This window comes from Siphateles boraxobius, unplaced genomic scaffold (genome assembly GCF_051911475.1).
Source record: "Siphateles boraxobius isolate OS27281-9 unplaced genomic scaffold, OSU_SipBor_1 16, whole genome shotgun sequence".
NCBI classification, from domain to species: Eukaryota; Metazoa; Chordata; class Actinopteri; order Cypriniformes; family Leuciscidae; genus Siphateles; species Siphateles boraxobius.
Window position 1 is genome coordinate 15,766,765 of NW_027508766.1, and position 27,554 is coordinate 15,794,318.

The 27,554-nt window shown below is 37.6% G+C and overlaps 2 protein-coding genes across 8 annotated transcripts in view; one reads left to right on the plus strand and one right to left on the minus strand.

Moving 5' to 3' along the window:
• The window catches only part of prlrb (prolactin receptor b), a 16,846-nt gene extending 5,583 nt beyond the window's left edge, over positions 1-11,263 (plus strand). For both annotated transcript variants that reach the window (XM_077231750.1, XM_077231749.1), the window contains exons 3-9: positions 179-311; positions 1,279-1,448; positions 5,478-5,656; positions 5,885-6,026; positions 6,769-6,868; positions 7,269-7,338; positions 8,615-11,263. In XM_077231750.1, the coding sequence (XP_077087865.1) occupies positions 179-311; positions 1,279-1,448; positions 5,478-5,656; positions 5,885-6,026; positions 6,769-6,868; positions 7,269-7,338; positions 8,615-9,265 (1,445 nt within the window). In that variant the 3' untranslated portion in view covers positions 9,266-11,263. The remainder of the gene's footprint in view (positions 1-178; positions 312-1,278; positions 1,449-5,477; positions 5,657-5,884; positions 6,027-6,768; positions 6,869-7,268; positions 7,339-8,614) is intronic.
• On the minus strand, positions 11,167-27,374 carry LOC143739335 (selenocysteine insertion sequence-binding protein 2-like). Of its 6 annotated transcripts, XM_077231748.1 has the most exons (18): positions 23,568-23,708; positions 22,902-22,988; positions 21,052-21,244; positions 20,895-20,964; positions 20,602-20,819; positions 20,408-20,489; positions 19,647-19,762; positions 19,423-19,563; positions 18,791-18,826; positions 18,575-18,685; positions 18,261-18,381; positions 16,799-16,962; positions 16,495-16,597; positions 16,236-16,401; positions 14,912-15,132; positions 14,669-14,823; positions 14,343-14,499; positions 11,167-12,825 (listed from the first exon to the last, which is right to left on the minus strand). In XM_077231748.1, exons 2-18 carry the CDS (start codon positions 22,919-22,921, stop codon positions 12,704-12,706), a joined length of 2,196 nt encoding a protein of 731 aa, XP_077087863.1. In that variant the 5' UTR covers positions 22,922-22,988; positions 23,568-23,708; the 3' UTR covers positions 11,167-12,703. The 6 variants fall into 6 exon arrangements, with proteins under 6 accessions (XP_077087863.1, XP_077087861.1, XP_077087862.1 ...); XM_077231746.1 differs by lacking the exon at positions 23,568-23,708 and adding an exon at positions 27,354-27,374 and having other exon boundaries at positions 16,236-16,597; XM_077231747.1 differs by lacking the exon at positions 23,568-23,708 and adding an exon at positions 26,922-26,942 and having other exon boundaries at positions 16,236-16,597.
• Between the last annotated feature and the right edge of the window lie 180 nt (positions 27,375-27,554).

The window sequence follows — 27,554 nt, forward strand, 5'->3', positions numbered from 1 at the left end:
GTTTAACCAAGTATCTATATGTATAGTTTTTAATAATACATTTTATTTTTCAATATGAAATACCCATAAACACACAACATATGGACTATTTCCAGAAGAATTCAATAATAGGGGGTTCTATAATAGGCTTTTACAGATATCATATATCATATACTCTTCAATTACAATATCTCTCCAGGTCATTCTCCCCCGGGGAGGCCCAGACTAACAAAATGTCGGTCACCTGAGAAAGAGACCTTTACTTGCTGGTGGGAGCCTGGATCCACTGGTGGATTGCCCACCAGCTACCACCTGTATTATAGAAAAGAGAGGTTAGTGCAACCTAAATCACTATTCATTTCTGTACCTTTTAACTTGCCTTAAAAAACAACAACAAAAATGTTTGTGGTTACATTTTTCTTTTTCCCTGTATTAATTTATGGACAGCTGCCTCATTGTGTGTTTAATTTGACTCAGTTTCGAATGTAGGCTTTGTTTGGCTCAATAAGATATCCCATGATTTACTCTATACTCTATTGTTCAAAGGTTTGGGGGTTGTAAGAGTTTTTAATGTTTTTGAAATAAGTATTTTATGTTCACAAGATGGCGTATATTTGATTAAAAATGCAGTTATATTGCGAAACATTATTACAATTTAAAAAAAAAATGTTTTCTAGTATAATATATTTTAAAATATAATTTATTCCAGTGATGGCAAAAGCTGAATTTTCAGCACCATTACTCCAGGCTTCAGTGTCACATGATCCTTCAGAAAGCATTCTAATATGCTGATTTGCTGCTCAAGAAACATTACTTATCAATGTTGAATGTTGATATATTATCAGTGTTGAAACCAGCGGTCCTGATTAAACTTTTTGGGGAAACCCTGATAAACTTTTTTTTTTTTTTTTGGATTTTTTGATGAATTCAAAGGAACAGCGTTTATTTGAAATATCATTTTTTTTTGTAACATTATAAATGTCTTTACTCTAATCAATTTTTAATGCATCTTTGCTGAATACAATTCTTTAAAATGAATTTCTTTGAATAACACATTATTGACCTTAAACTTTTGAACAGTAGTGTATATTTGTACCTCTCATAATTCTGGAACTTCCATTTTTGTTATTCTCTAAATATGAACATTTGTACAGCACACACATTTATTAATACGCAGACTAAAGCTAGTATGAGTTCATGTTTTAATATTTAATAACAATAAATCTCAGGTTTTGGTTCATCTGTTGTCCAAAAATTGTCATCAATTTCAACTTTTGAACCTTCAATAAACTTTTTCAGCTCCATGGAAGTCTTTGAATGCCCGGATTATCATAAGGCGGGGGACAATTCCTGTTATTTTGATAAGCGGCACACCTCTATTTGGATCATATACAACATCACAGTGGTGGCCTCCAATACACTGGGAAAAGCCTATTCAGAATCTGTGGAAGTTGATGTTATGGATATCGGTGAGTTCATTTATTGTGTTTACAACATATTAAAATGCATCCAAAAATGGATTTGTTTTTATGTGCTTGCAAAATGCCCCTAGCGTATACTGAGCATGCATGAATGGTTAATGATGTTTTACTACAGAGACCAATTTTAGGGTTGTTTTGAAAACAGCCACAGTGCAGTGAGCTGCCTGCTAAATATAGTGTATATTACACAGGGATGGGCGACTTCAGTCCTGGAGGGCCACTGTCCTGCAGAGTTTAGCTCCATCCCTTCCTGTCATTTTCAAGGGCTCACGAATACATTTGTTCGATTTTTTTGAGGTGTATTTGATTAGAGATGGAGATAAACTTCCGCCTCTCCAGGAGTGAAGTTGAAGTTGCCCTTCCCTGATATAAAACTCAATATACTGCTACATAAAGGCACATGCAGCTTAATTTCCTCATGCTGAAACTGTTTATTACAGAACTTTTATTACTATCAGTTAGATCATTCTAGAACACACGGCAGATAATTCTGCATTTGCAATTATATAGTTTAGTTACAATTTCCCCTAAACCATTGCTGTTCCTGCTAGAAATGTGTGTGCACTGGGGTTATCCATCTGTAACGGTGATGACTTTTAGAGCGTCTGAGTGGAATGGAAAAGTACTAAATGGCACTAAACAGAGGCCGCTCTGGCTGACTAACTGAACAGAATGAGGATGAACAGGTTTGTGTCTTGCATATTGCAAAACTCAAGCCATGTATCAAATATCCCACTGAAGATGCTTGAATGTGCTGGCATATGGTCGATGCTCTAACACATGGGGGATTTCTTTTTAACGCATTAAGTATATAAAAACTGTTGTTCAGAGTATGCTTTTTTTTTTCAAAACAAGTTCACAAAGGCTGCATTTATTTGATCAAAAATGAAGAAAAATGTGATCTAAAACATCAAGCGAGAACTCATAGGTCCGCCAACCAGAGTTTATTAACTGTCAAAGTTAAAATCTAGGGGTGATCGAGCTTTCACCGTAGCCTCACCTAAACTTATGAACTGTTTACTGATTTCTATTATAAATGCAGCAACGGTTCATATTTCAAACCAAAGTTAAAACATATTTTCTCTTTAGCATACAACTTGCGATGTCCTTTTTGTTGTCTGTTGTTTTTTATGCCCTGTTTTACATTCATTATTTCTTATGTTGGGTCATATTGTATTTTTAATTCATTCTAGTAGGCCTACATTGTACAGCACTGTTGTTGTTTTTAATTGTGCTTTATAAATATAATTGAATTAAATGGTTGTGTAAAAGAAGCAGGGTTCCAGACTGCGACCATTTTTTGAGAATGTGCGAGTTAAAATGTTATGTGGTCGCATTTGTGCGAGTGGACGCTTGAGCAATACGCCGTTATATCAGCTGCTGCAGTCCGTAACTTATGTTTAAAATGAACGAGTAGGCTACATCATGAATGCATTTTCCAAACCGTGTTTTTGACTTATTCTGAATCACTACGGTACGCCTATAATAAGTGTTTATATTCGGACTATTTTATCCCGGGGTCGTCTCTGCTGCAGTGTGCCTGCGTGACTCGCCATAGACATTAACGAGAGAAGTTCCGTCTACAATGTTCTTCCACAAGACACGTGCAGTTTATTTATTGACGAACGTAGACGTCACGCGCATTGCACACAAGGGGGTAATCCATCAGCCGGAAGTTGAAGCCTCGCGGGAGCCGCCATTGTAGCAGAACATCACCTACTATTAGCATTCCATTGACTCCCATTCATTTTGGCGTCACTTTGACAGCGAATAACTTTTACATCTGAGGCGTCCATAGACTTCATTTGTCCATTATTTATTTCTAAATAAACACGACAATGTATAAAAGGCTCAATTACTTTGTATCTTACATTATGGCCCCGTAGAAGCCGTTAAAAACAGGCTAACAATTGCGTCATAACCACCCGACTTTATGTCGCACAATAGAGACATTACAGTATAGACAGGACGAGAAGCACGCAAACAATCTTTTACTGTCTATGAGGCAATCGGGGCGACATAGAGGCATAAAGTCAAGGGAGAAGCCCATAGATAGAGAGTCCATAAAAACAACGGGACAAATTTTTTCAACAACGTTTTTGAGGAATTAGGTGATTCAGATTTGTCTTGGCGCAGCTACTAGAAGATTTACAACTGTCAGACTGTCGTCACGCTCAGTTTAGGCCTGCGCAGTCGCTCAGCCATCAGGCAGGAAGTGCAATAATCGGGCTTCAGTCTTCTCCGTTGAAATCAATGGGGTCGCTGTGTCCATTTCTTTTACTGTCAGATTGCACACTGATGGTGAAACGCGCCAATTACGAATTCACGAATTAGGGCATATAAAAATGGTCTCACGAAACACAGAGCCCCTTCCTCCTACGTCTTTTCAGCGGTTATATTTTCCTCTGTCGAGCTCAACAGAGGAAAAGGAAATTATTATAAAATGCAGAAGGTAAGGAGTGTGAAATTTCTGCTTCTTGTTGCAACTATAAACTTTGATAACGAAAAATCTGTATCAGTTCATTATAATAATGTAATCTTTTAAAATGTAATGCATACATTTGAATGTTTAATGATTTTTAAAAGATAGAAAGATGATAATAGACAGATAGATAGAATATGATTCAAATGTAAATAGATAGATTGTATATAATTCAAATGTAAAATTCTTAAAATTACAGATTAAAATTAAAGTCTAAAATCCATGAAAATCCTGAAATTTGGCAATGATAGTTAATATATTACAGGTATTTCTGCTGCAACCCAGAAACCCTTGCTAGCCTTGGTCCATTAATACCACTATTCATCAGCATGCATTGATTAATCCCATGGCATGTAGCAAAAAAAAAAGAAAAAAAGGTGCGACCAAATCATATGCTGGTGTGACCAACTGAGAAAGTTGGTAGCACCAGTGCAACCAGTGGAAAAGTTAGTCTGGAGCCCTGAAAAGAAGCATATGAGGAATAGCCATCCATGTAGACCCTATTCAGCTCTTTCCTTTTTTAGTAAATGGGTTGTTGTCACTGTTCAGTACATAAATAAATAAATGTTCTTCCTTAAAATACAGGGTGCATAAGTCAGGACACCCCTATGTTAAATTCCCATAGAGCCAGGCAGATTTGTATTTTTAAAGGCCAGTTATTTCATGGATCCAGGATACTGTGCATCCTGATAAAGTTCCCATGGCCTTTGGAATTAAAATATCCCCACATCATCACATACCCTTCATCATACCTAGAGATTGGCATGGGGTACTTTCCATAACTGGCCTTAAAAAATTAAAATCTGCCTGGCTCTATGGGAATTTAACATAGGGGTGTCCTGACTTATGCACCCTGTATTTTAAGGAAGAACATTTATTTATTTATGATACATTATTCATTCACAAAGAAAATTGGTGTCTTTAAAGGTTGGATTTATCCTCATTTTTTTAATTAAAGCATTAAGATCAATTTCCAAAAGAGGTTTTTTTAGTCCTCTTTTTAGGCAACTTTAGCATGGGTGTCCTAACTTATTCACATCACTGTAGTGTGCGAATACTGAATTCAATTGAGTTCTCTTGCGTTTAAACAGACAAATACACACTTTACAAGAATATTTTATTAAACAAACAGTTTAATGGTCTTTATGGTTTGAATATATATTATAAGTTGCTTTTGCTGATATTTCTGTTAAATCCTACAGGCAAAGTTCTTCGTGTAAGTGTTCTTGAGGCTGCTGGGTTATACTCAGTTATACGCTTGATTATACTCAGACAGCAACATATCTGGTATCCACATGTACCAGATGTGCCCCGGATCTGGGCCAACACTATGTTGCTGTCTGGGTTAACACGTGTATGCAACGTGTCTGCTTCTGTTGTAAGCTTTTTGAAAGTGGAAGTATATTTTTCACTTAATGGTGAGGTGATGGCGGGTCCTGACTTTTGCTTAGCCCCCCCCCCCCCAAAATGGTAAACCCACCGCTGTGTCTGTGCAGTTGAATGTCATTTAAGATGATTCATCTTCTTTCTCACAGTGCAGCCTCACCCTCCAGAGAATGTGAATGTGACTTTGATGCAGACCAAGAACAGTCCATTTTTCCTGGTTCAGTGGCAGCCTCCCCATGACGCAGACACCCGCTCAGGCTGGGTAACAATCAAATATGAAGTTCGCTTAAAAAACAGCGGGGACGAGGCGTACAGCAGCAATTGGGAGGTGAGATTCAAAGAGTTTCTTGGTCACCAAGGTTCTTAAAAATGTTCTTATGATTTGTAAAACATTTTTATATTAAACTTTGGGGTCAATAAAAACAGGCTTTTCTTTAACAATCTAAAAATATTCCATATAATAGGGGCCCTGGTTTTAAGAAGCTATTTTTTGCATTTCAAAGTTTTGATATCATGTAATAATTATGATTGAGACACATTCTTCTTGTGTTTGTAGTCATATGGTGCTGGAAAACAGTTGGAGTTTAGCATCTATAGTCCTCAGCCGGGAGCAAAGTACGTTGTGCAAGTGCGCTGCAAACTAGACCAAGGCCTCTGGAGTGAATGGAGCCCACCCGCTTTCTTCCAGATTCCAGACAGTAAGATGATACCAGCAACAGCAACTCAATCTTTCACACCTTACAGCCATTGTTCTACATTACTGAGCATTTATAGCCTTACACAACAGTGTGGAGGCTACAGGAAAGTAAAGAATAAATGAGGTGTAAATAAAGATAATTAAAATAACTTTGTAGATTTTTTAAACAATTCTGCCTCTAGATACATTTTAAAGGGCACCTATTATGCCCTTTTTCAAAGTCTTACTAGAATAGGTTTTCAGGCTTAAATGTTAAAAAAACAAAAATTTCAAATTTTTTACATTAGCCTATTGGATATCATGCTGCATCTCTTTTTCCAGTCTGTCTAAAACACTCAGTTTAGTTCCCAGCTTTATGAAAAAACTCAAAGTGCTCTGATTGGTTGGATGGACTAGTGTACTGTGATTGGTCAACCGCTTTGAGTGAGTGTGTTTTGGAAATGTCACATTTGACGCACTACTAATGCAATTCAACCATCAGGCCTTTTTTACATATGCTTTGGACCGGAATTACTGTATATAAATTAGCAATATAAATGACGTTCCCGGTAGAAAACTGAAGACAACAAACGAGGCATTTCAGGGAGTTCGGAAACAGTGCTTAGTTATTGATGTAGAGAATAACTCCCTTTGGAGTGGACTTTGTGCTTTGTAACTCAGGACCCCTTTAACTGAATATACAGCATTAAAGGATGATGATGACACATTGAAGTAAACAAGTTTTTGTGTTTCTTATTTTGCAGCTATGTCTGACACACAGAATGCAGTTATGATCCTTGCCGTCACTCTAACTGTCATAATTTTCCTTCTGACTGCAGGAGTGCTGACTGTGAAGATGACACAGTGAGCTTGACATCCTACCTCATCATAACGATAAATGGATTTACACTAATGACAGTGCATAAAAGATAACAGTTTTCCCAGGATTTCCTTTAGAATCCAGAATTATGCGCACGACACAAATTGAACATTAACATAATATTGAATCCACCTTATTTTTCAACACAGTTTTCTGATTCACTATCAACTGTAGGTCAATAACTAGAAGAATAACAATGCGTAGTAAATCGTAAAACTATTTGTGCTATTAAACATGTTTCATTACAATAATAAATTAAAATAATATGATAAAAAATACAAAATGCGGCTGGCAGCAAAAGTCTTGCACATTCAAGTTAAATAAGACTGTGCCCGCTCTTACATTAAAAATATGTTAATTCTGCATTTTCGCATTCTTCTCTAGGGTGAAGCATTTTTTACTGCCACTGGTTCCAGAACCGAAGATCAGTGGCATAGACACTCAGCTCCTTAAGGTACAATAGACACTACCATGATTTGTGCATTTCTAGCTTGTTAAAGGGGCCATATCATGCATTACTTTATTATTTAATTTTCCCTGAGGTTGACTTATAATGTTAGTGCTGTTTTATTTACTATGAAGTGCCTTTAAAGTGCCCCTATTATGCTATTTTAAAGGTTCCTCATTTTGTTTTGGAGGTCTCCTACAATGTTTACATGCATCCAAGGTCAAAAAACACATTTATTTTCTCATAATATACATTGCACATCACCACATTTTTCATTGATTCTCAAACGACTCTCTGAAGATTCAGTCTCTTTAATCCCTTCCTTCCCGCGAGACTGCTCTGCTCTGATTGGCCAGACGGCCCATGCTGTTGTGATTGGTCTTCCGCATATAGCGCGTGTCGAAAGCTAAACAGCCATCACCATAACTGAATTTCAGCTCCAGTGGCTACTTCAGTTCTCATACACACTGTAAAGACGGTAACGATTTAATTTGAAAATATCAATCCGAAAGCGAGTCTGCTGATGAAACATTGGACCAACTAGTTATTTAACCTGAAACTCCATCGCAAGGACGACCTGAGCAGAACATTTCTCAGTGATGCCCTACTCAGTTTGAGGTACATTATGAGATGTTGGAACTGTAGTTCCTCACCATCACCATTAGCAAGTGTATGTCCATCAACAAACCGATGTGTATATTTCTAATTGTATTTTCAGAAAACAGCATCTTCTCGACATGTTAACAACATGAACCAGCTACAGTGTTTTAGGTTGGGTCAAAGTAGATACGTACAGCCAGTGAAGACCATAGGCGGACATTATGCAAATGTGTTACCGCATTACGTATATCTCACGGAAGTGAGACTGGAATTCCGGACGACTCGTTTAGCCGAATCAGTCGATTCTTCTTTTGCGAGACAATAACTTTATTTATCGTGCACTTTCGACTTTACAACTTTGCAGATCGTTTACATGCACAGACAGCTATATTACACACTGCATGAAAGGTAATATTTGAAAAAGCACAATAGTGGCACTTTAAGACTTAGAGTTAATGTAAACACTCCCTTTGCCATGCTGTGGGTTTGCTGTTAAATCCATTATCGTTTTTAACTGAAGTTTGTATTACATTTTGAAAGTTTCACAAAACAATCTGTACTGAGGTTTTCTTCTTCGCTCTATCATGGTCACAAAAAAATAAACATTTACAACTGACAATGAATTGACCCCACAAAACTGCTGTGCCAAAATACAAAGGTCATTTTACTTCTCGTTTCACAGAGTGGGAACTCTGAGGAGATCTTCAGTGCTCTGGTTACTCTGGGATATCCCCAAATAGCCCAGAGCTCAGACCGTCAGGTGGAGTATCTCGTGGTCTCTGACTATAATGAGGAAATGGAGTTTGACAGCAAAGCTCGTCTTGAGAACCAAAAGGTAAAAAACGGTCCCGCAGAAACTGCACAAATCAGCATCCAGATCACATGGAACAGCAGTCAGGGGCAAACATCTCACCCTGGGATTGTCTCCAAACAGCGAAGTCCCACCATCAGTGTCCTTGAAGATCTTCAACAACGACTTCACCTTGATTCCAATGGCTCGCCAGTAAAAGCTCAGGACCAAAACACAAAAATGATCTCTGATAGCAAATGTGAGCACGTCAGCATCACCCCTGGTGGATTTACAGGGTACGTTGAGGTTGATGAAGAGAAACGAGACCAAAAGCCCCTGGTAGGGGAGGACTACAGTATGGTCAGTGAGGTTAACAGTTATAATATCCTTGTACTACAAGAAAGCATCCCTGTACAGGGACACAAAGAAGCCAAATGTGACAAAACTTCTGGAGCTGAGGAAACGGGAGGTGTCATCGAACCTCTGGGATACATGGAAACCGTGACAACATTTCAAGTGGATCTTGACTATATTGTGACTTAAACTTTAGAGGTTAGGGACTATATTGTCTTGTAGTGTCCTGTTCAGACTACCAAGCACTTTGTTAGTAGAGATGTGAGAAGGGTTATTTCAGAAATCTGTGGTGCGTTTCCCATACAATGATATAAATTGCTGCTTAACTGCCATAGTACAATGCAATCATTGGAGAAATTAACTAGCTAGTCATGATTGTTTCCCAAAACCCCTATTTTGTCATTCGGAACCACGTTGGCTCAACAATCTAGAATTGTGTGAAGTAATAATATTCTGCTAATTAATCGGTTCATGATTGAAGTAATTTGAGACTATTGCTGGGAATAGCGAACATGGCATCTGAGGACTAAATCAGTATTTTAGTTTGCCATTAGTTTGCTTTATTTCCTAATGTTTGATTCAAGCATGGGATGCTAGAGCACATTCACTCATGCTCACTTCAAAAACTGTGCTTTCATTCTCTTTCCAAACTAAAATTTCCACTCTGAAATTTGTATACACTCACCGGCCACTTTATTTTGGAATTAAAGATATAGACTGTAGTACATTACCTTGCTTATTTTGCTCGAGAGCATGATCTAAGTCAATGACATTTATAACAAGAAACTAGCTTGTAACTACAGGTTGAGAGCCATACTTCCAACCATACAATTTTTGAACTACCAAATCATTGAACTAAGTTGGTAACGACAAAACTTGCAACCATAGTTTGCTATCAATACTGTGAAATGCACCCCTTGTTGTGTTGTATGTCAACCTGCACAACTACAGCTACAGCAATGGGTCGAAAAGGAGATTAAAAGACAGCATCATTCTTAACCTTTACACATCGACCAACAGCTGTTAAAAAAATACCCCACTAAAGATTATTATATTAATTGTTAAACCTCTCGAAAGGTTTCAACCTACTACCTCATACAAAACACCACACTGGAGTTTCACCACTCTCTCTAAAGACCTGGCACTTTTCTTAATGCTTTTGCTGCTTAGGATCTTTTAAAGTTGATTGTTGTTAAGCATTTCTATAGTTAATATGCAGACAAGCGCCTTTTGTATATTTATTCACAATGATACTATGAATATAAAAAGTGTGAGATTTCTTTGGTCAAAACAATTAATGATTTTACTGTGTATACTATTTATTGAACTAGATCAACTATTTGTATTTTGCTCACAATCCATTTTATTTATGCTTAATTTAATCATGATTTAACACTGATTTAATGTTAAAATGGCAATCAACATTTACTCGTTTTTTTGCCTAAGCAAACTGTGAATGCATCCTTCTGATTTAGAACTATATGAACTTGGAAACTTATAAAGATAATAGCAAGAATTAAGACTAAAATAGATTAGATCTGTGTAAAGCACTGGCACGAAAGGGTTGTCAAAGCCTAACTGCTGTCAAAGCTTAACCAAACACAGGGCAGTGAGCCCAGAATGGTCTGGCAGGTCTTTGATGTTTTAGAAAATATATATTATATGGACCGCCTCAGAGGAGCTAGTTACGGCGGCAGACGTAGACGTGTCAGCTGGTCTCACCATGGGACATTTATGGTCTGCAGTGCAGCAGTAAAGAGTTACTTTAAGTCAAACATTGACTTAACACTACACAAGGACAAACATTCAGTTCAGCCTGAAAGAAAATTGTAGTTCTGTTGTGCAGCTTTTTTGTTTAGTTTAAATTGGAATGTAAGGCATTTGTTTTTTTTTATACCACCCATTGTGGTACATATACTGCATTCATTTTGTTTGTGATGTGACAGTGTGAGCTCAAGACGTTTGATGAATATGATGTTGTGTAAAATAATTGTTAGCACAGAGGTGCATTGTTGTTTCTACCATGAGCTCCTCACATTCTTTCACTGATAATGGCATGTGGAATGCGGTTTAAGTCCAGAGACACTTGCTAAAAGGTTAGGAATTGTTTTATTTTGTATCATTTCAATAAACACCAGTTTTGCATTTCATGTCTTAAGCTAAAATAAAAAAAGTTATAATCAAAAAGTTGAACATTTTCTTAGTGAAATTCATGAAACAAAAAAGCAACACTTCCGAGTCAGAGATCTGATTCGGCCAAGAATTGGTGGTTTATTCCAGATCAGTTAACATTCTTTTCACATTCTTAAGTAGCCAATATCATAAATTTGTAGACCTAAGTCAGATGTTTGTGGTAGGGATAGACGTGATGATTTGTTTCATTTGACAATGAAATTTAAAGGGTTCGTTCATCCAAAAATGTAAATTCTCTTATCATTCACTCACCCTCATATCTTTCCAAACCCATAAGACTTTCATTCCTCTACAAAACACAAATACAGATATTTTTTATAAATCCTGAGGGAAAGTCCAGGCAAGCAAAACTTTTACACCACAAAAAGTTCATGAAGACGTAAAAGTAATCCATATGAATAGAGTTCCGACAACAGATCATTTATTGCAATGAATTTATTGCAAATACTGGAGAAAACTCTAAAACCTTCACAATCACAATGTTTTGGTCCCAAGGTCAACATTTTGAAACTACACAGAAGCAGGGCAAACGGTTAATATGTGAAAAATAGTGTTACTTCCAGATGAATTTGTGAATTGTTGGCTCTATGCTACATTGAATATACCATAAACTCGACTACACAACTGCATAACGCACACATTCCCTATTAACTGCAGTCGATAGCATAAAGACATAGAGCTAAACTCACATTGAGAAATTTAAGGAGAACCACCTCAAGAACTCAGTATTAATGGATTAGCTAGTGTTGAGAAACAGCCAGAGGAGGGTTAATAAATTTAAAGTGTAGACTATGATTTAGGTAAGTGATGTTTAATAAGTTCTAGGACTAGGAGGGAGAGGTATTCCCACAAACAGTTCACGGTCGTAACAATCATTCGCTTATGAGCCTTCAGAATTAAAGCGCTACCTGCCAATAATGGTTATACGTGGGCTGCAAACAGTGGTCATGATCAGTAAAATTGTGCATTCAACATAAGCAAAATACATTTGATTTACAAGTGTAAACATACATAAATTAACTGTTTTAAATCATTCCTATGCTTTTATCAAACTATTACACTCATTTGAATAGAAATAGATGGATATTGGCTATTTGCAAAAATATTCACCATTCACACTGTGGAAACATCAAACTAAGTATAAGAAAATATGTAGTCAAGGGCTGTTCGCCATTTTCAGCTGTATTGCCTCTTGATTTAATAAACCATTCCAGGTCACAGGAAAATATGTTTACATTTTTTGATAAAATCCTCTAGATAGGCACATTTGGTATTTCAAGCTTTTCCTGACACATCTCACAACAAGGTGCTAGAGGCTCACATGGGGTTGGACACACTGTAGCGGATCCGTTTCCGTGTCACTAAGCATGACCTCGACACTGCAAACAAACAAAACATTTTTTTTTTTTTGCCTCATTCGTCGATGTACTTCCATCAACTTCCCTCATCATCATCCAGCAGCTGCTCTGAACCAATGGAAACGGATGAAAACTGGTCCTCGAAATTCAGGAAAGGGTGGTTGTAATTTTTCTCAAGCATTTTCCTCCAGATTTTAACTGTAAAAAGAACAATTAAAACCAATGGGTGAAACAAAATGCAGTGAGCAAATCATATTTATACATTACATATTTTTATGTGAAAACATAATACACAAATGATTAGCACTTTAATGATGCTTTCAAAAAGTCCTTCCATAAAAACTCAAGCGAATTTATCAATATTTGGCTAACATGTGACTTATGGTCAGAGATTAACCAAAACAGTGGGGGCCCCAGGCAAGATTAATCAATGAGGCCCTTTTTTTAATATATATATGTATTTTATATACGTTTTATATATAATATATCTTTATTACCAAGAGATAGTATTATACAAAATTCAAAAAAGTAGTCAAAACACAGAACATAAGTTGTTTATTTTTTACAACATTATGTGCTTATTTTTTTAATTAACGAAATGTCAATCATCTTCATAACAGAAGATACAATACAATAACAATCTTCAAGATAGTAAATCTTCAAATGTGTAACAGATTGTCACCTTAAAAACAGTTATTTTTGTGGTGGAACAAGCAATGCTATAGTTAGCATCTTAATTTAATCCTTGTTTTATTATTTTATTAGTTCATTAATTAATTGTTAACTACTAATTTAATGTAAAGAGCTGTATACAAATTACTAATTAAATAATGTCAACTATAGTAAATGTATTGATAAGAGTTGCCATACACTAAAGATTTTTCTAGTCGACTAGTAATCATTCATTTAAGCAATTAGTTGACTAATTGCACATTTATATTAATTTCTGCTTAAATACTGGGTGCATGAAGGAATAGCCTATTCTGCGCTCAAGCGCATGCATAAATCTTGTCGCAAAAGCAGGCTAATGATAATAAATGTCTTTTTTTTTTTTAAATCAAGCGTTTACATGTCCTCTCGATCAAATTACAAAAGGTTTAAACCATCCCTCTACATCAGTATCTCACCAATTCATTCCGATTGACGTGGTTACATATGACTTTTTTATATCCCCGATTGTGCTAATAGTCCGATTACAATCCGATTATTAGGGTCCATGTAAATTCAGCTACTGTGAGAAAAGCGGTGAAGCTGCAATGTGTATTCTGAAAAGATGCAAGTGTTTTTTAACCTTGGATGCATGTCAACCTATTGCAAGAGACCTCCGAAACAAAATTAGGAACCTTTAAAATAGTATAATACGGGCACTTTAATTTCACTGTGGCCCTTGTTAGTTAAGAAATGTGTCAATTCCAGAGAATTCACATTTCCAGTTCTCATTTTAGAGCACACATTGTTTAAAATAATCTAATTTAATCTATTTTGTGTAGATCTTACACAATATCTGTACACATATTGTCAATCACTGATACAGTGCGACAAAAACCCTTGGGGCTAATCATGGTTGGCATACCTATAAACAAAGCAAATAAGTTACACATTTAACAGTTACGAGTCGTTTAACAGAGTAGTTAAGTAAGAGGATAATGAAACCGCAGTATTGCACGCAAAAGCAATGAATTCACACTATTTTTAGGTTTTTAATTAGGACGTACTGTACTCTGGCTCTTCTGTTCCAGAAGGTTCTCCCGACGGCTCCACCTCCTGTAGCTCCTCCTGCTGTTCCTGCGATTCTGTCTCCGGATTTGCAATCATCTCCTCATAGGCTTTCCTGGCCTCGGCTGATAACTCAATCATTTTGTGATAAAGGTCCTGTGGTCATGAAATAATTACATGTACAGGAATCAGCAAAATTCACTGAATTAATACAATCAAGTTAAGTATGCCGACTTATTTTAAATTGTTAGTAATGCCACTCAAGATTCTTAACACAAATCAACGATATTTCCCACAACTCCAACCAGAAACTTCTAGTACTCACCTGTGCGCCATCGTAGTTAAAGATTCCCACCAAGCTGACGGGGACGGCTTTATTAACACAGCGGCCCAGCGCCTTTCTCGACAAGGCAAACACAAACGGGACACCTTGATCCCGGCATGTGTCAATGATAGTGTGAAGAGCCTCATCTAGACCTCCTACATTAAAACAACAGGCCATCAATCAGCAACAACATACAAGCTGCAACGTGAATTGAAATGTGAGTTTGTGCCAAGTTCACGCTACCTTTGGACTGTATACGTTCACAGTTGGGCGAGATGATAACGCACTTGACCTTCCTGAGTTTGAGGTGTTTCAGCACCTCTCGTAGGCCCATGACCAGCCTGCGCTTCATCCTGGCCTTCATGGGGTCTTTCTGATAAAGACGATCCTGAAACCTCACCAGCTCCTTCAGTAAGCTGCTCACACATTCATCTACATCTTTTCTAAGCACTTGGTTGCAGTAGCTGTAGAAATGGAAGAAAACTATGTTAACTACAAATTAATAACAATTATTATTATTACTACATTTATTTTCTTCCATCACTTGAAAAGATGTGAATTTCAGGACCCAGACATTGATTTATTTTTGGGAACATATCTTGCATATCTTTGAGAAACAAAACTATAACCTAGGGGTGGGCGATATACCGGTAGACACGATCAACGGGTAGAAATTTGTGAACCGATAGAGATTTTGGACTATTGCCTCTATCGCAGTTACGCGTGTGTGATGTTGCTGTGCTGTGTGCGTTACACAAAAGCTTAACGTTTGCGTGCGATTTTAAGCGTTATGGTTTAAAAACAAGTGATTATAAACCGTTGAAGTGCAGTAAGCAGCAAAAGACAACTCATTTTGCTATATTCACGTGCTGTCTGTTTCTGAGAGCACGTGAAGCCGCTGCGTGTACTAAACTGACTTATTTTTGACGCTTTATTGGCCATGAATGGTTATATACTCGCACAAAATGCCTGTCTCTGCAAGTATTCATTTATGCCTTAAGTGAACGTAAACAGTTGCGAAAGGAAATGCATGTGTAACTGTATAATGGATCCGGGCAGCTCTTAAAGTGACAGCAGCCCATTCTGTAATTGCTGTAATTTTACACTGTATATTGTATATTTAATTTACACAGTGAAGACCACGCAGTGTTTTTTTTTTATACATTTGATAACTTTATACAATTATTTTAGCATTCCTTATTTAGCGCTTGAAGTTTTTCAGGTAGGACTATTTTAGTTGTGTCTTTGTTCTTTTATAAAAAGAAAAATTGTCCTATTGCTTGTGATTAATTTATTTGTTCTTATTTTATCACTGAATGTCTTCAGTAAGCTTGAGTTTTTTTTTATTTAGTTAGGCTAGTATTAGTTTGTGATATTGACATTGGTGACAAGAATTATGAAATTATGTCAATGGTATCTCAAATTTTGATATTTCAAAAACCTTAAAGCAAAAATGACTCTATCATCGTGATATATATCGTTATAGTGTAATAAAAAGACTCATAACGTGATATACGATTTTGGTCATATCGCCCACCACTACCAAAACATAACATGATTTTCTTACTCTCTGAACTTCCTGCTGTGGATTTTGGTAAGATTGGGATTGGAATTGGGATTCCAGGATTTTAGTGTTGCTGACACACTGTCATCCAACTTGTGATCAGATGGCGAACCAGGCTGGTCACACTCTGACTCCTCAGTACCAACGAGTCCAGGGTTCTCATCTATATCTGATACAGATTGTGAACATACTTCCATACTTTTCATTCTTGGGAGAAGATGCTGGTCATTGTCAGGCAGGCTTGTTTCAGAAGGATTCTCACTATTACTAGTTTCCTTTTCAGCAGCCTCAGTGGACACTCGGGCCGGGTCTCTCTCCTCCAGCAGGCGGTTCTGTTTTCTCTCCTCTCTCTCCCGAAGAATGACCTCAAATGTTCAAAATGCAAAACATCTTTTGGAATGCTGATCAAAATCCGAGATTCAACAAATTCACAGGAAAAAAAAATATGTTAAAAGGTGCGTGATTTCTGCACTAATAGCAGCACCGAATACAAATGATAATTCTGTTTGATGACACCAGTAACTCAGAAATGACACACTGCACCTTTAAATGGACACTGGACTCACTCTTTTGAGAGGTGTTGGTTTTTTCGCCTTGGGAACTTCTCGCTGTTTTCCCTTCTTCACTAAGGGACAAGTGGAGTCCAGCGGGTTGTGCGGTGTTTTCTCTTGCTGCCATTGCTTTTTCTGAACTGAAGTTTCTTTGTGGACTACAGGTAGAGCTCCTCCAACTAACACATCGGCAAAATTATTTGTTATATTCAATGTGGTGACTAACATCATGGTGTCCTACGAAGTCTTTAAAGAGTTAGTTCACCCAAGAATGAAAATTCTGCCAACATTTACTCACCCTCATGTCGTTCCAAACCTGTTTGACTTCATTTAAATCTCCAAAACACAATTGAAGATATTTTTAATTAAATCTGAGAGATTTCTGTCCCTCCATTGAAAGTCTATTCACCAAGAACTCTTGACGCTTCAAAGCTTTCATAAAGAGAAAGGGAAAATAATCCATATGAATTGAGCAATTTAATTCAAGTCTTCTGAAAGGAAATGATCAGTTTATATGAACAGATTTTAACTTAGGCTTTTATTCACATATAAACGTTGATCAGCAAATGTACATAAAGCAGATTGCTCAAATTTGGTAAAATGGAAGCTCAAACCTGCTTGCTTGATGCACGAGAACCAATGAGGTTCATTCTCGTGTCAGGCCAGCACGTTTGAGCTTTTGCCAGAACCAATGAGGTTTGTTCTTGCACGTAAAGCAAGTGCGGTTGAGCTTCTGTTTGCTTGCTGATCAATGGCTGGATCTGAAATCGCATACTTCCCTACTATATAGTAGGCGAAAAACAGTATGTGACAAAAGTATTATGTCCGAATTTACAGAACTCATAAAAGATTCCGCAAAAAGTACCCAGATGACCTACTACTTCTGGCGAGATTCTGAAGTGTGCATCCAATGGACAGTTTACTATCCCATGAGGCCACGGGAGAAAATGGCAGTGAAGCGTTGTAACTGACACTGGTAGGTCCAATGATAATGACAACATGGCGAATGTAGTATGTCCGTATTACAGTCATATTATATAGAACATACTTTTTTAGCCGTCATGAATTAATTACGTATTCAAAATAAGTACCTACTTAAGAGAGTATGAGATTTTGGACGCAGCCAATGTTTATATGTGAATAAAAGCCTAAATTAAATATATTCATCATTTAAAGTGATCGTGTCTCTTCAGAGGAGTTGGATTAAACCGCTCGATTCATAAGAATTAATTTTACATTCTCTTTATGCACCATCAGTGTTTTGGGTGAATAGACTTTCAATGGAGGGACAGAAATCTCTCAGTTTTCGTTATAAAAATCTTGATTTGTGTTTCGAAGATGAACAAAGGTCTTATGGGATTGGAACAATGAGCAAATAATGACAGAATTTACATTTTTGGTGAACTATCCCTTTAAATGCATTACACCAACCAGAAAAGCAAAAAAAAAAAAAGGTGTGTCCACTTATATTTCTTACCTGAAAGTGTTACTGGTCGCTGATCTTGTTTGGATTTTTGAGACTGTTGCTTCTGCTCAAGAAATGCCAGCATGTTTCCAAGGTCAAGCTGTACAGGAACCTTTGACTTTTTCTGACTAGTCTGATGAGATAAGATGGGATAAGAATCAATTACAATGTGCGACTGCCTTGTTTTTTCAGAAAAATCATTTAGTGATTAATTTTACATGTTATTGTGAAGTTCAATCAGATTTAACTGTACACCCTTATACATGATGGACAGAGTGTTTTGTTTTGATAGGGTTTAAAAATTTGCACTGGAAACAGACACCAACCTGTGTTTTCTTAGCGTCACCGGAGGCATAAGCGGGTGTAGTGGCTTTGTGTTTTATCCCTGGGTGTAGAGACAATCGCTCTTTTTGTGCTTCTGAATGTCCTTTGAGTTCCTGAATCAATGTAATTACAGATGATACAATAAAGCATGTGCATATCAAACATTTCATTTGAACTGCTGGCATCACAATGTGCTCAGGCCAAAAGAGTAAACTCACAAATGCAAGAGACAGGTCTGGAAACTCCTCTTCATCCTACAAAAAACAACATTTAGATAATCACCATTATACTTTTAATGTAGGTTAACAATCAAACATAAGAAAATGTAGGGTGAAAAAAAGCAATTTTTCCAACAAATAAAATTTAAAAGAAATTTAAAAGTGCAAAACGGTGGGGAAAAAAAGCTTCAAAAACCAATGTATACCAGTTATTTTAGTATTATTTATATACCATTATAGTACTTTGTTTTTCAATTTTAATTTTAGTTTGAGTTTGTGCATTTTTGTTCATTTTTTTATACGTCTATAGACCTTTAATAAATTACATTTGGTTTTAGTAATTTTAGTACATCATCTTATTTCAGTTAGTTGCCAAGGCAAGGCATTTTTAAGTTATTCATCTAATGTTAATATTTTATGTAATGTTAATAATATGTTAATGTTAAAATTATTTAATAGAATGTTAATATTTTATATAATGTTAATAATATGTCAATGTTAAAATTATTTAATAGTTTGAGTCAACAATAATGACACTGATTTAAACACCAGTTAATAACAACTTAAACATTAAAATTCTAATTCATTATAATATCATATGATGTGACATACTATAGACAAACAGTTTTTACCTCAAACTTCGGTGGCTCCTGCTGTATCAGATGTTCCTCTAGTGTCTCTTCTGTGTTCTCAGATACTGTTTTGGATTTCTTCTTTTTCTTCCTCCTCTTCTTCTCTGTTTTCTGCTCTACTTGCTGTGTTGATAAATCCTCCTAGACACAGAAAATTTGTGCAAAATTGTGTCTATTTTGAATAGTACATGCTCAAAATGCTGATGGACAGTGAAGTAGTTTACCTGGGAAGATGTGTTGGCTTTGGGGATTTTCTGGATGACTCTGGGAGGCTGAGAGGCAATGTTTGCCCAGGAGTGAGCAGAAGATCCAGTGGGATTGGATACTGCACTATCCTGATCTAAATCAGATTGGATTTAAAGAAAATATGATCCATTTAATTCCTTTAATATTGAATGTAAATATCTAATTAGAAAAGATGCACAACCCATTTCCGAAATATGATACATTTCCCAGTGAGATGAAACTGAATATTCATTTTATTTATTTTCCTTGCAATAACATGAACTGACGAATTGTGCAAAAAACAAACAAAAAGAAGTATTGTTAAGTTGGCATGAAACAGAAGTTGCGATGGTGTTTTCTTCCCTATTGTTACATATATATTTGAGTAAAATGGCTTCTTGAACAAGAAAAAAATTAGGTTGGGAATTAATTTTGTCAATCTGGAATTGATTGGGTCATTAGATTGTTGTGGTTTGCTATTGCTGTGATGTCATGTGAATGACAGGTTATCCTGTCCTCGCGCCAGTAAACACGTCATCAGAGAACAGAAGAGATGTCGCTGCAAGTGGGAGGGGTTTTGATTAAAGATTACAAGGGCACATAACTTAAAAAAAACAATGATGTGCACAGATAAGTAATGTATAATACATACTTCAATATTCCATAAAAAAATAAGAATGGTCTATTTCGATTTCATGGTGAATTTAGGGAAATAAATAGGGTCCATTTTGATTTCTGAAGCATGTTTGCACATCTTTACCTGCTTTGACAGCTAATGACATGTCACACTTTCCACTGGACGGGACTTGCTGTGCAGACTTGGTTCTTCGTTTCGGTACATTCTAACAAAAAACATTGCCACGCTTCAGTGAGACCGTGAAGTTGTTAGAAAACAGCTTGTGCTTTAAAAGAACAATGTGTTCTTTGGATCAAACCATCATCCATGAAAGTTACCTTGCAAATGAGTGCTGGTGAACTCTGACACTCTGCTGGCATGACTGCACTAGAGCATACGGTTGGCTCCTGGTGCAGGGAAGCTGCTGTATGGTTGCTTGGTGTGATATTACCCAATTCCGGGAAATCAGCCAGTTTCATTTCAAATGTGCCACTACATGTAATGGCGGATTTGGCTCTCTCAGTGGGGTTTGGGGAGGGTTTGGTCCCTCGGTAACCTGGAAACAGATTCAAATTGATTACGATTTAATCCGAAAATTATTATCAAAAGGCTTCTTGAAAAGAATTAGCACCTCTGTCTGTTTGTCTCCTGCTAAGTCTTTTGTCCTGAGAGGAAGGCTCAGCTCTGTTGTCCTTCAACATCTGAAAGATCGCAAAACTTCATTAGGCTTTTAAATGCGCAACAGTATAAAGATGCTAATCATCCAAATGGCCATACTAGAATCAGACCTTTCCAGTTTGCTTGTTTGAGCCTGCTTTTAAACTACTGTGGATTTTGAGATCAGCGCTCTTGTTGGTGTGAAAGCTGCTGTTGTAGCCGTGCATTCTCTGTGCCGCATCATACTGATTGTCTACTGATCTCTGCCTTTTCTTGAACCAGTCCTCAGGTGATAACTGGCATGTGGTGTTTTTAGATGGAGTTCTGGGTGTAATAAAAAAAATAAAAATCATACTATTTTCGTATCATACTGTTATACTTCACTGCAATTTGATGTACAGTGGCCCCAAAATGCAGTTAGACAATTCAATCAAATGATATACAGTTTAAAATGAAGACAAGGAATATTGCGATGCTGTCAAATCGTAGTGAAAAAGGGATAGTTCGCCCAAAAATGAAAATTGTGTCATCATTTACTCGCCCTCAAGCTGTTCTAAACTCATAAGTCTTATCTTTGAATAAGTAAATATTCAAAACACAATTTAAATTGATGGTTCGCCCAAAAATGAGAATTCTGTCATTAATTACTCACCCTCATGTCATTCCAAACCTGTAAGACTTAAGTTCATCATCGAAACACCAATTAAGATTTATTTTATGAAATCTGAGAGATTTCTGTCCCTCCATTCACAGATATGCAACTGAAACTTTGACGCTTCAAAAAGTTCATAATAAGGTTGTCAAACTAATCCATATGAATTGAGTGGTTTCAAGTCCAAATTTTTTGAAGAGACACAATCGCTGATGAAAATATGATGAACAGATTGATTTTAGGCTTTTATTCTCTAAAAATTCATTAACTCACACATCAGTTGTGGTAAACGGAAGCTCAAGCATGCACGCTCGATGTTCGAAAACCAATGAGGTTCATTCTCGTGTTACGCAGAAACTTTGAGCTTATGCAAGAGGTTTGTTCTTGTGAGTCAAGTGAGCTTCTGTTTATGCTTGCTGATCAATGTTTATATGTGAATAAAAGCCTAAATTCAATCTGTTCACCATATAAAGCGGCCAAGTCTTTTCAGACAATTTGGACTAAATCCAATTCATATGGATTAGTTTTAAGATTTCTTTATAAACTTTTTGAAGCGTCTAAGTGGTAGTTGCATAGCAGTCAATGGAAGGACAGAAAACTTTCAGATTTCCTGAAAAATATCTTCATTTGTGTTCAGAAGATGAACGAAAGTCTTAAGGGTTTGGAATGTCATGAGGGTGAGTAAAAGATGACAGAATTTTCATTTTTGGGTGAACTGTCCCTTTAAGATATTTGTAATGAAACCTGAGAGGTTTCTGTCCCTTCATTGAAAGTCCAGGTAACCAAAATGTACAAGATCTAAAATGAATCAACGCACTTTAAATCAAGTCCTGTGAAAGGATACAATCACTTTATATGATGAATGAAACAAGACGAACCCCCACCCCCAAAAAACACGATTAAAAAGCCTTTTTGGATCTTCTAAGTTTGGCTAGCTGGACTAAAGATAAAGTACACATGTGGTTAGACCTTTCAAACACCTGGTAAAACACCTGTGAGGCCTTTCAAAATGGCACACGAAGCCATATCGTGGCCATAAATGAAGAATTGATTCCTACAAACTCATGGCCATGTTTTAGGTTCATTCCCGGGGTTTAATTTAGGCCTAGTTAAATTGTGGCTAGGATTTTCCCCAAAGCACTTATTTGATAGTTTATTATATTATGCAATGCCATTTCAATTATATCAATTACATTTTTAGTATCTCAGTCTTTTGGGGGCACTGAATTTGCTTATTTGGAAAAATAATATTATGTTGATGAATCTCAATGCTGGCCTTCTTTGACTGGAAAATAAAGACAGGTGCCTCATATAATCACTTATATTTACCTTTTTAAATGATCCTCCATTTTGTCTTGCTGTGGAAGGCTATGAATCAAACAACTTCAGAGGATCAAAAACTCCAGCCTTGATTATCTGTGAGCACAGAAACAGGTTCAAAGGACAGATTGGTGATAAGACAACACGCACAAGCTGAAATATAGTGCACAAATATGCGTTTAAAAACGATGCTGAATCCATGTGTAAATGAAAAATAATGACGCAGCAAAACGAAGTTAAAGACTACACCACTCAGTAAACAGCATTATGTCACAATCGGTTAAAAATACAGTTTAATATATTTGCTCCAAACCGTATATTACAAACGTCTAGTTTATTATTTTAACAGTTCATCGGTAATGGTATATTTTAGCAGGACTGTTGTCGTAATAGAGATGTAACGTTAACGTTACTGTTTCGGTTAGCAGTCAGCTGTACTGAAGTGAACATCATGCAAACTTTAATTCAAACTTAGATACTGCCTTACATGTCAAATAACATGTAGAAGGTCAGTGTGACGCATGTTTAGATGTCAACAGCTTTCAGCAGCTCTTCTGTGTCGGGTTCACCAGCATATGGGATTTCTAGATAGCAGACATCTGAGCTAATGTCAACGCAGTCATGATGATAAACCAACGTTTATGAAAAACTAACAAATAGTAAGATCGTTCATACCTTCCGGCCTTTAACAAACTCCATTTTAAAAAGACGTAGTCCGTTCGGCTTAGATGTAAAACTGGTAGGCCAAATAATTAAAGATTAAGCTCAAAGTTGACAACAAGCTCAAGCGGTGCGGGAACTTTTATTTTGAAGGGTGGTCTGATACGACATTACTCAACACACTTGGTGGTTACGTTTACAATGTGTGATATTCAGCATATTTATTAGTTGATAACCTGTTTAACAATATATGGGTCAATGACGTGACGCTCATTTTTTTGTGTCCATATGGTTTAATTAAATTGAATAGGGTTAAAATTTCAAAAAAAAAAATCAAATTACTTGCATACATTCTCTTTTTTGAGGTCTAAATTTTTCTTTGAAGTCTGAATTTTATTGGTTTAATTCATTTTGAGAGAATATTTTGGGGGTGATTGCAAAAATGTCTAGTGGTGTAACCGTCAAAACTTTGTACAAAATAATTGATCTTGTTTAAAAAAGGTGAAATTCTCAATAAAACACCATCAGCTAGTTTGGCATAATCTTACATTAGAACTATTTAACAGTAAATAAAAGTAAATGGAACACTATTGTTCTGAATATTATAATTAATTTGGGGAATCATGAGTCAAGTCAAATTCCTGAAGTGTCTGGGCCATTCAAGGAGTAATTTCGTTATTATTATGTAAGAAGACCATGTGACAGGAAATTATATCACAGAGACAGTCCCGGTGAATCTAACTGCTGCATGCAGATCAGATGTTATTAACTCTCTTTAAAATGTGAGATAATTTGACAATTTTAGGGTATGATCAGGTATTCTTAAAGGGATAGTTCACCCAAAAATGAAAATTCTGTCAGTAATTACTCACCCTCATGTTGTTCCAACCTCGTAAGACCTTCGTTCATCTTCGGAACACGAATTAAGATATTTTTGATAAAATATGAGAGCTGGATCACTCCTCCATAGGCTTCTAAGGGATTGAAACTTGCCAGCCCCGAAAAGTTAAGACATCGTTAAAATAGTCCAAGTGACTACAGTGCCTCAATCTTAAGTTAATCAAGCGACGAGAATACTTTTTTTTCGCAAAAACAAACAAAAAACACGACTTTATTTCAACTATTCATTTCCTTCTCTGTGGGCCTCTAGTCAGTTAACGTAGTGTGATTGCGTAGTTCTACGTCACACGTAGGCTCACTATTGGCTGACGTTGGTCATGTGTGTGATGCGTGTGACGTACAACTACAGAAGCTTACGCTATTACACTAGTGAACTGACTCGAGGCCCACAGAGAAGGAAATGAATAGTTGAAATAAAGTAGTTATTTTTGTTTGTTTTTGCGAACGAAAAGTATTCTCGTCGCTTGATAAACTAAAGATTGAGCCACTGTTGTCACTTGGACTATTTTAACGATGTCTTTTAATAACTTTTCGGGGCTGGCAAGTTTCAATCCCTTAGAAGCCTATGGAGGAGTGATCCAGCTCTCAGATTTCATCAAAAATATCTTAATTTGTGTTCCGAAGATGAACGAAGGTCTTACGAGGTTGGAACAACATGAGGGTGAGTAATTACAGACAGAATTTTCATTTTTGGGTGAACTATCCCTTTAAGTATATGTCAAATGGTATGACCCTTGGAATACGTTGATAATTCATCATTATTATAAAAATGATTATTAACTTTAAAAATTACATTTTAAATATTACCACCAAGGCCACATGATTACTTAGGTGTCCACGATAATGCCTGTCAAATTTGATTTTAAACTGAAATGTCAAATGGTGTAACCGGTTACACCGATTGACTCCTATTACAAGCCTTTCTGTTAGGGGCCAATTTAGTCAAATATCACTAGTTAAATTAAACATGTAAATTTAATTAAAAATGTAATATAAACTAACCTACTATTTGGAACTCTTTTCAAGTATTCAATGTAACCTCGTTGGTTCTTGTGGAAGCTCAAACGTGCTGTGAAACATGAGAATGAACCTCATTGGTTCTTGCTGAAGCTCAAACGTGCTGCCTAACACGAGAATGAACCTCATTGGTTCTTGCTGAAGCTTAAACGTGCTGCGTAACACAAGAATGAACCTCATTGGTTCTTGCTGAAGCTCAAACGTGCTGCGTAACACGAGAATGAGCCTCAATGGTTTTTGCTGAAGTTCAAACGTGCTGCGTAACACGTGAATGAACTTCATTGGTTCTTGCTGAAGCTTAAACGTGCTGCGTAACACGAGAATGAACTTCATTAGTTCCTTATCAGTCGCTCACGTTCGACTTGGATTGAGTGAATCGCGTCACACGTCCTGCCCCGCAGCGCGGGTATAAACAGGAAGCGGGTGCACACACGGGCCGCCGAGAAGGTCGGGCTTGCGTGGAACCCTCCACCACGTCCCGAACCTTCCCGTTTGGACGATTGATTTCTCTTGGCGGGCCGTGCTGGTTCTCACCGCGCCTACCCGGTACCATTCTTTCTGGAAGGGCAAGAGGAGCTCACAAGGACGTGGACGGCACCATATAGTGCCAGAAGCTGTCCTAGTGGCTCCTCCCTCCTCACCACCCTCGATGGCGGAGTGGCTAAGGGGTATGTGGATCTCCCGCCGGTGGAGCGTGCCGTTGCGATGCAACTGTGTCCAGTGTCCAATTCCTCCTGGCTGGGCAATCCACGTCTCCTGTCCAAGGCATGTAAGTTTTCGTCCGGTCTTACGGCGAAGGCTTACAGAGCCTGTGGATAGGCTGCTTCCGCCCTCCATGCCATGGCGTACCTGCAGGTCCACCAGGCCCAGGGCCCTCCCGCTGACGAAATAAACCACACGTTAGTTCATTGGAACGAATGCGTCAATAGAGCCGCCATCTTGAAACAGGGGAGCCCCTCATCAGCGTCAATGTAGAAAAAGGTCTAACGGAAATAAAATCACCATAAATCGTCATGAATGCGATTTTCTAGTCTTGGTTCGTTCCAACGGTCAGACATGTATTTATTATAGAGTCCAGTTTTTATAAATTTACAAAATTTACAAAATTTCACAATCTTGTGAAATGTAATCCCTTGCTGTCTGGTTTTTAGATTTCGTTCGTGTGAACATCCATACGTAGCACAAAAGTCCGGCATCATCCCTGAATTCAGCGTTACCTAGCTACTTCCTATGACAAGACCCGGCGGTTTTGACGCATGCTTAGAACCCCAAGGCGACATCTAATGTTTATATCTATGCGGTCAGGCGATGTCTCCCTTGGTGGTCCAGGAACGCCACTTTTGGCTCAACCTGCTGGATATGAGGGACACCGATATGTCTTGATTCTCTCTCGACACAGACCATTTCTTCGCTTTGCATTTGAGGGGTGAGCATATCAGTACAAAGTCTTACCCTTCAGGCTGTCCCTGTCGCCCCATGTCTTTACAAACGTCACGGAGGCGGCCATTGCACCCATGTGCGAGCGTGGTGTTTGTATCCTCAACTATCTTGACGACTGGCTTATCCTGGCCCAGTCCTCATTGGTTCTTGCTGAAGCTTAAACGTGCTGCGTAACACGTGAATGAACTTCATTGGTTCTTGCTGAAGCTTAAACGTGCTGCGTAACACGAGAATGAACTTCATTAGTTCCTTATCAGTCGCTCACGTTCGACTTGGATTGAGTGAATCGCGTCACACGTCCTGCCCCGCAGCGCGGGTATAAACAGGAAGCGGGTGCACACACGGGCCGCCGAGAAGGTCGGGCTTGCGTGGAACCCTCCACCACGTCCCGAACCTTCCCGTTTGGACGATTGATTTCTCTTGGCGGGCCGTGCTGGTTCTCACCGCGCCTACCCGGTACCATTCTTTCTGGAAGGGCAAGAGGAGCTCACTAGGACGTGGACGGCACCATATAGTGCCAGAAGCTGTCCTAGTGGCTCCTCCCTCCTCACCACCCTCGATGGCGGAGTGGCTAAGGGGTATGTGGATGTCCCGCCGGTGGAGCGTGCCGTTGCGATGCAACTGTGTCCAGTGTCCACTTCCTCC